Source organism: Triticum dicoccoides, chromosome 5B (genome assembly GCF_002162155.2).
Source record: "Triticum dicoccoides isolate Atlit2015 ecotype Zavitan chromosome 5B, WEW_v2.0, whole genome shotgun sequence".
Lineage (NCBI taxonomy): Eukaryota > Viridiplantae > Streptophyta > Magnoliopsida > Poales > Poaceae > Triticum > Triticum dicoccoides.
In genome coordinates, this window is record NC_041389.1 from 440,832,954 (window position 1) to 440,841,441 (window position 8,488).

An 8,488-nucleotide genomic window follows, 5' to 3' on the forward strand; every position below is an offset into this window, starting at 1 on the left:
TGTAATGTCACTATATTAGTTCGCTCTCTTAATCTATCAACATGTTTGCTAAGTTAATCAGAATCTCTGAATCTATTAATATGTTGTGTTTTACACTGCTGCATTTCTAGTGCCACTGATTTGTGGGCCCTTCTGTAACATAGGAATGTCAAGTCGACTACCCCCGGCTCTGCTAATAAGCAAACAAATGCACACAACTGAAATGCCTAGCTCGATGCATAATCAAGCGATGGTCCTGAGTTCGATCCCCATGGGATTATATTATTCCACTTCGTTTGCAAATAAACCAAACACTGACATGTGGTCCTGCGGTGTCCCAATAGTCAGTATGTTTCACTATTTTTAACTAATACACTGTACACTGACAGGTGGGTCATGGGTGTCCCACGCGTCAACATATGCACCAGGTAACAGTTAACTACATTGACCCGATGGAAACGCTCCGTTTTGGACAGACTTGAGTGTGGGCCGAGTAGTGGAGGGGAAAAGTGAGGGGCGTTAGTTGGGTGGGGGGAAACTGAGGAGTGCTAAGCAACCGAGAGCATAGAAATAGAAATTCCTTTTGTTATATGTTACATAATAGAAGTCTTGTTAAATTCTATAACAGTAATAGTCAACGAATGACTAACTTGGAATAACACTAACCAAAATATGCCTATCAAAAGGACTCGTAAATTTAGGATAAATTTATTCAAAGATGCAAATTTAATGTGCATAGAACAAAAGATGGGATCTATTTATTATTATTTTGTTATTTGGAAATGGTCGCCATCTACCTCTGGCTAGGAACAACGGAGATATATCTAAAAAAATCCAGATACTAAGCACGAAGGATAAATATTTGAAAGATAAAATGAGTTGGTCCAAATCACGAAAGAGGAGCAATTGGCTCCAATTTAGCAAGCAAGTAAAGAATACAATAGGAGAGGTGAAAATACAACATGGTTAAGCATATTGTGCGCAATTGTGCAACTTCATACTTGTTGGTTGGAATATTTTGCCCGTGAACTGCAGCCACATGATGACCTATTGCTGCAAAATCAAAGAAGGAGAAAAATCATGATGCATTGGACATCGAAAAGCTAAACTAACCAAAATAATAAACTGAATCTTCGAATGCAAATGAGATCCTAAGAGGAATAAGATCTGTAGGAGTGAGAAGGAAGAGAAATCATGCGGTATATTTATAAAACGCAAAGTTCTGATGATATCCATGAACTCGATGAAATTAATGTGTCAATCTGGCACAACATTGCCTTAGGTACTTTACTGTTTTAAAACATAGTGATGCACATGTTTAGTGGGTGTGAAAATGACATGGACTTAAAGTAGACATAAAACTTACTAAGTTTCATAATTAGATCATATTCATATGATGCCGGGATTAAGTACTATGGATCTTATAAAATGCAATTTTCTGTAACAAAAGTTCACTTATATTATGTTAGTCACTTAGATACAAGAAATGAACATGTTAAAGATGATTAACATGGCAGGCATGGGCATGGCGTGAAAGTACACATTATGTAGTGCAAAACTCATGTAGGTTGCAAACGTGTAAGAGCTATAGGTCAATGCTATCATCATGCCAAGTTTGTAAATTTTAACAGATTCTGTCAGTTATATTATGATGCACTTTTGCAACAGGGTTTTCATCAAGCAAATTGATCCTAACATAGATGAAAATGCCACCATTACGTAGAACACGAAAAAAATGTACAACATTCACATAAGGCACGTTTTATCGGATGCACGGATTAAAAGTTACAACAGTTTTAATATAAGATAGTGCAGCTCCTTTCAGCTAGGCGCTGCACAACCAGGAGTGAGGCCCGGGCTGCCACGCTGGACCAACGGGTGGCGCCTAAGAGCCAAGCGTTGCACAGTATAGTGTGACGTCTATCTGTCGGCCTCCACTCGGGGTCAGCTCAGTGATATTTTCGAAAGCAGTTGAGATTGTGAATTCTTTTCGTCCTCAGATCATATATGTGTTTTTGCCTCATCCGTGGCTCCTATCCTGTTAGAAAAACAGAGCTAGGACAGTCAGTGCCTGCCACTAGCTCTTGCATTGTTCCACTGTCTTTATATTTTCGGGCGTCCCATCTCATCGCATCCACAGCTTTGTCTTTGCGCAAAACCTTTGCTCTTTTGGGAACGACCGCCATTGTCGCTGCCTACGGCTCCCTGTTTATTCATCCATCTATGGACGTCTTTGCTCTCTTGTCATGTCCAGACTCCAGAGCGCGCTGCCTTTGGTCCTTTCAGCTGCCTTTCAGCGGCATCAAAAGCTTCACAGCCATCGCAGTCGACCGAAACCATTTGACTTGCCCACCGAGAGACGACGACGATGAGCGCGCACAGAAGAGACCTTTAATCAATCTATCAAGAAGTTTTTGGGGGTAGACCGGTAGGGTTGGAATCTATCACGTCCTGATCATGATCTGCTGATCTTCCTCCTCTTGCTGCTGACCGGGGAGCTGTCGAAGGCAGAGCTCGCACTCGCGGGCGACGACGATGGCATGGTGGTGGTCGTGCTGGCGCCGTCGCTTGTGCAGCTGAGGTAGCGGGCGTCCAGGTCCAGCACCCCGGTGGGGCTCCGCGGCGCAGACATGCCGGGGGAGTAGGCTCTGCCCATCAGGCCTGCGGTTTTACGTGGCGGCACGGTGGCGCCGGTGGCCTGGATCATCGCTTCATGGCAACTCAGCACCCGCTCCTGCAGAAAGCAACAAGCTATTAAGTCGCCATGTCACAGAGCGTAAATGCGGCTCACGCGTTCCCTGCACGGTGTCTGGAGAAGTACGCGCGGCTACAGGAACAGGGGCGACTGCAATGACTACGGGTGTTTTACACGACTTTTACAGGCAAGGCTGAGGTGGGTTGTTTTAATTGGTGATTAGATGAGGCCGGACCCACCCTAAAAATCAGGGGGGAGAGATTAGTGAGGGGAGAAGGGTTGGTGCGTAACTTCCTGTAAACCCAATCTGTACGTCTAGCATTTTTGCCTAGCGTACTGCTGTAGGTCCAAAAGGCCAAGAACCGCGCCGCGACGCAGTAAATGAGACGTGGTGCCCAGACAAAAAAAAACTTGCGTGCGCGTCTCACCTTATCTACGTGGGTGCAGCAGGCCGGCTTGTGGGCGGCGTGTTCTTCCCCGGCCACGGCGGCGGCCACCGTCGCGGCGATCTCCGAGGGCCGGAACTCCAGGCAGCTCGTCCCTGTCATACGTGAACCGCTCCACAATGTTAGATTTTTCAAGAAAGATCTCTTGGCAGAGATCGATCGATCTGCCAAAAAGATGCTGCGCGCGCACCTCTGGATATGCAGAGGATGAGCTCCGTGGCGTCCCGGACGGCCTGCCTCGACGGCGCATTGCCGCCGCTCAGCTGGTGGAGGAAGTAGTCGAGGTAGGAGAATGGGGTGACGGCCTGCATCCGCCATTTGAGCGTGCTCAGGACCAGCAGCTCCATCCTCTGGATCGTCTTCGCCTCGAACACGTACCGCGCGTCCCCGGCCTGGTCGAACACAGTGCGGTGGTCATTACAAGATCTTAAGACCAACCAAATGGCCACCGTATCCGTATGCTTCATCTTCATATAGGTGCTTTAATTAGATTCTCATCTCACCTGCAAGTCGATGGACTGAGGCACGGAAGTTTCATCCATCTTGGCAGCAAGAGACAAGCACGCCACCGATAGCAGCTGCGTCATCCAAGCCTTGCCCTCCTGTAAACACGAGCGAGGCTCACATGAATCAGCGCTGCAATGGCGTGGCGTGGCGTGCATTAATGGCGGGCCATGTTCATAGGGTGGACGTAGTATCTCCTTACCGGTATCTGGTAGAGCGAGAGGAAGCGGTCCATGTAGTTGAGGGCCAAGCACGCAGTGACAGGGCCGAAGCCGTAGTACGTGTGAACCTGTTGGACACCGATGGTTAATCATCAAGCACTGGATCGACGCGAACGGGAGCGAATCAGAAGTAAGAGAGAGAGAGAGAGAGAGAGACAGCTCGCGTCGATTAAGGAAAGAGGACGCACCTTCCATATCCAGTCGATGGAGTCCGTCCGCACGCGGAGACCCACGCCCCCGGCGCGGAGCCGCTCGGCGTGGTCCTTCCTGGGCATGTGCTCCACCTCCGTCGCCACCCAGCGGGCCACGCACTCCTCGGACGGCAGCGGGAACTCCACGGCCAGCTCGCCGCCGCCGCCGCAGTACGGCGATCCGCCCGCCATCGCTCCCGCCGCCGCCTCCACCTCCTCGCCGTCGCTGAAGCCGAAGATGCTGCTGCTGTCCTCGGCGCAGAGCAGGATGGAGGCGGCCATCTCGTAGCTCGGGGCCATCGGTCTCTTCCTTCCTGGTATATGATAGTACAACGATACACGGCACGGATGGCCCGGGCGCGGCTTGCTCGCTACTCCTCCTCGACGGACCTCGTGCAGCTCGTGCTCCGCCTCTGGTCCGGAGCGGGTGAGGTGCGGAAGCGGAGGAGGAAGAGGAGTGGAGGGGCGGATGAGAGGAGGGGGGGACGGGTCTTTTGTACGTAGCGGCGTGCGGACAACGGAGGGTATTTTGGGCAAGGGGTAAAGACGGGCAACGGAAGCGGGAAGCGGGGGCGTTGACTCGAGCAGCCAAATTTTCCACAGCGCTTTCGCTCGTCCCTCCCACCTTTTCTTTCCGAGTTTGTACTTTGAGGCGCCGGAATGCTTTTCCGGACCCTTTTTTATGATTGTTTTCTTTTGTGCGTGAGTGAATTCCTGCATTGTTTCTCCCTGTTCTTCTATATCGTGTTTCCTTCCTATTATTTTTATTATTATTACTAGCAAAAGAACCCGTGCGTTGCAGGGGGAGAGAAAACATAACACACACTCTTAACACAACAACCATCACCCAAGATCATAATAGGTCCATCTCCTTCATTTTTGCGAGGCATCATATTTGTGTTGCCGCTTATCCTCCTTCTCACCATCGCCGGCGATGGCCTCGGTGTTCACACAAAAAAATTGTGTTTGAATATGTTTAATCCTAAGGTGTCTCTCTCTCCCTTTCTCTCTCTCTCTCTCTCTCTCTCTCTCTCTCTCTCTCTCTTTCTCACTCTTGCGATGAGAAATCTGTTGTTTTCCCCTGCGACATTTTTCAGAGGTATGCATGTGTAGTTATCGACGTTTTTTCCCTATATTATTATAGTGGGGTGTTTATTTGCAATCCGGGTCGCCGCCGGTATGAAAGGAAAACGGATCTTACGCTATAAATTATAAGTTTGCTCCCAAAACGATATTTTAAAAATATTTAACAGGTAAAATTAACATCATATTTAGATCCACATATTTTTCTAATAAAATTTCATATATAATATGTTAAAATAGAAGTTACGGTTTAAAAGATATGAATAATTTAGAAAATTATTTATTTGACTTAAATATATTCCAAAATAATATTTAAAAATACTTAACAGGTGAAAATAATCTCATATTCATATTCTACATATTTTTTTAATCAAATTTCATATATAACATGTTTAAATCGGAGTTACGGTTTAAAAGATATGGATGATTTAAAAAAATATTGTTTGACTTAAATATGATCCACGGATGAATTACCTAAAACATCAGGGGGGGTTTTCAAAAATGTAAAATAACGGCTCAGGTGTGACTTAAATCCGGACTGCGGATTTATTTCAACAAAACACAGAAACTTTTGTGTAAAATATGAAAAAAAACGATACGTTTTAACTTAAAACAGGACTGCGGATTGAATTCTTTAAAATAGATGGACTTTTCTGAAAAATGCTATGATGGACGAAAGAAACCCAATTTGCATTATTATTAAAAAAAAATAGGTAAAGATAAAGATTATTATTATTATTACTACATTATCACGTTTACCGTTGGGGTCTGGCACGTACGCGTAAAAAGAGATGTTGTGTACTGCCGGTGTGAAATGAGTGAAACGAGATATGATGATTGCAGAAGATGATGAGGGGTAAAAAAAAGAAAGAAACGGACATATGTGACGAGAGCGACAATGGCACCTTGGCACCTTGCCTTTGTCGAGTTAAGCAAGGCGTTAACGGATGACAACCAGCATATGATCATGATGGTTCTTCTGTGGAGGGGATTTTCAGCAAAATATACACAGCTAAGATTACTTAATTTTGTTAGTTCATTTTTGGACCCAAATAGCCTTGGAAAGTTGGATTTTTAGGGCTCCGGGCAAATGCCCTCAAAGCCCACGGATTACGATCGAATGGATGGCAATTTCTCTGTACAACGTGGCAATTTTCGTGCCTTTTTTTGTACCAAATGGCAACTTTCGCTCTGATCATGGCAAATCCTAGACAAGCCTGGGTGTTTGCCGGATAATTTTTTTCTCTTTTTGCAGAAATAAGCTGACATTTATTAACACGCAATATATCTTAACATAGTTACATTGATATAATTAACTTAGATAAGTTGCATATTCGCAAAATAAAAACCTAGATAGGTTGCAACTACGAGAACTCCAAATATGGAGATATCTCAATGATGTAGATGCGCGTACATGATTTTGGTCACATCTGGATCTGAATTTATATATATGTTTCTCCGGTTTTCTCAGGTTTCCCGTTCTAAAAGCGCGGCTCATTGCAAAGCTCATAGTAATTAGCTTATCATTTATTTAGCAGGCGATAAGCACGTCACTGACAGGAGTCACGTCATCCCAGCATTTAGGCCATGCCGAGTTTTTTAGAGCTTGGCAAGGCATATCTGCTATGTCGTTGTGAGTGAGTGTTCGCCCATGAAAACTCCTTTTCTCTATCTTGCGGCATTAAACATTTGTTTGAACTCCCTCGAGCACCAAAGTTTACAATTTCCGCAACATAAATATTTCAGACCTTCCCAAAATATTTGAAATTTAAAAATCATTTTGAACTCGGATCTCATTAAAATTAGCCGAGTCAAAAGATTATCTAATTTAAATTTTATTTGGAGTTAGTTTGAACATGGCCTGGAATTTCAACGTTCCAAAATTCTGGGCACTCACTAACATTACCAAAATTCAAAATGGTGTTGAAATCCGTCCAAAGTGATCAAGAGGTGGTTCTACCATGATTGGCCATGGCCCTCTTTGGTATTCGCTTGGGCACAAAATCAGATCCAAAGACCTCGAGGGCTGCCAGTATGTAGATGATACACATGACGAGTTTCCAGACCCGACCAAAGGATAATGTTGTCCACTTCTCTATTTTGGGTTTGCTAATTAATTTTCACACTAAATTAAGGGAAATGCCAACTGCTACACAACTACCACGTAATAATCTAGTAAACGATGCGTTTGATTATGTTGCATTTACAATTGCATCATGTGTTTCAACTGCAAGTTTTCAACGAGATTCACTTGTTTCAGCTGCATGCTTAATAATTGTTAAGCAAGTAATAGTAGTATATGTTTACTGAAGAGCCACCCCAAATAAAACTCTAGATGGCTTTAAAACATTATCGCATAGCGCTTCCATGTCCTAGAATGTGCTGCACTTTTGGCAATAGACGAGTTAGTCGGTGGTGGCTTACAAATTTCATTGATTGAATCCACTTGCCATTGCCACGGAAAATGCAATAACGAGATAGAGCCACATCATCTGAAACATAAGCCTTACCCATAAAAGGACGGGCTAAATTGCTTAGCGAGCTGCCATTTCTCAACGGATTCTGAAATAACTATTCTCAATCAACCCTTCAACCATTGGATCTTGCACAGTTAGTCATGCATTTTTTTAAGTTCTTGGTGTACTACATTTTATGTTTTTTTTCATGTTTCTATTTTTTCTGTGCAAGTACAATTACACGCTACGCTGGAGGGCAAGCGCATAGTTTTTCCTCAACCGGCTGAGATTCATCCAAACCAAATAACTTTTTTAGTTATAAAAACGTCATGGCGTTGTTACTTCGTGTCACACATGTGGTATCTATCATTTTGTGTTCTTTTTTCTAGTAAATGTGATATGATCGAACTCCGCTTTCTAAAGCCGACTCAGTTCAATGGGGCGACCCATTTCGTCCGCCGCCGTTCGTTTGGGTCGGCGCGGACAAAAGAGAAGGCCCAACGCGTCGACCCAAACCCAAAACGCGTCTGCTTCGTGTCCGCGCCGACGCATTTGCGGCCCAATTTGCGCCACAAATGTGTCGGCACGGACGCGGAATGGACCCCACACGCGCCTTCTCGGTGTCCGTCACGGCCCCACCTGGTTGTCGCCCAACTGCCCGCCACCTCGTCGGTCAGCTTAATTTATGACCCCGGGCCCACGCGTCAGCGATGGCGGTCGTCCTTTTTTAAGCTGACCGTGCGGCGGGGCCGTCCTTATCCAGCCCCTGACCCCATCTGGTCACACTCGCTCCCCCGCCACCGGCAAGCAAACCCTAGCCAACCCTAGCCAACCCTAGCCACCCCAGCCGTGCCAAATGGGGCTCTTCTCCAGCGCCGACAGCAGCAGCAAGTCGAAGGGCAAGCCCCCCGCC

The 8,488-nt window shown here is 45.6% G+C and overlaps 1 protein-coding gene across 1 annotated transcript; it reads right to left on the reverse strand.

The window, feature by feature from the left end:
• Positions 1 to 1,724: 1,724 nt before the first annotated feature.
• Positions 1,725 to 4,486, reverse strand: LOC119310264 (cyclin-D4-1-like). The gene is made up of 6 exons (XM_037586067.1): positions 4,034 to 4,486; positions 3,827 to 3,913; positions 3,624 to 3,722; positions 3,311 to 3,512; positions 3,103 to 3,215; positions 1,725 to 2,713 (listed from the first exon to the last, which is right to left on the reverse strand). Exons 1-6 carry the CDS (start codon positions 4,334 to 4,336, stop codon positions 2,435 to 2,437), a joined length of 1,083 nt encoding a protein of 360 aa, XP_037441964.1. The 5' UTR covers positions 4,337 to 4,486; the 3' UTR covers positions 1,725 to 2,434.
• Positions 4,487 to 8,488: the final 4,002 nt, after the last annotated feature.

Coding starts and splice junctions, on each gene's coding strand:
- LOC119310264 (XM_037586067.1), bottom strand. CDS start 4,336: ATGGCCCCGAGCTACGAGATGGCCGCCTCCATCCTGCTCTGCGCCGAG. Junction 3,723..3,826: donor TCTCGCTCTACCAGATACCG/GTAAGGAGATAC, acceptor TCGTGTTTACAG/GAGGGCAAGGCTTGGATGAC. Junction 2,714..3,102: donor GCTGCACCCACGTAGATAAG/GTGAGACGCGCA, acceptor TGCTTTCTGCAG/GAGCGGGTGCTGAGTTGCCA.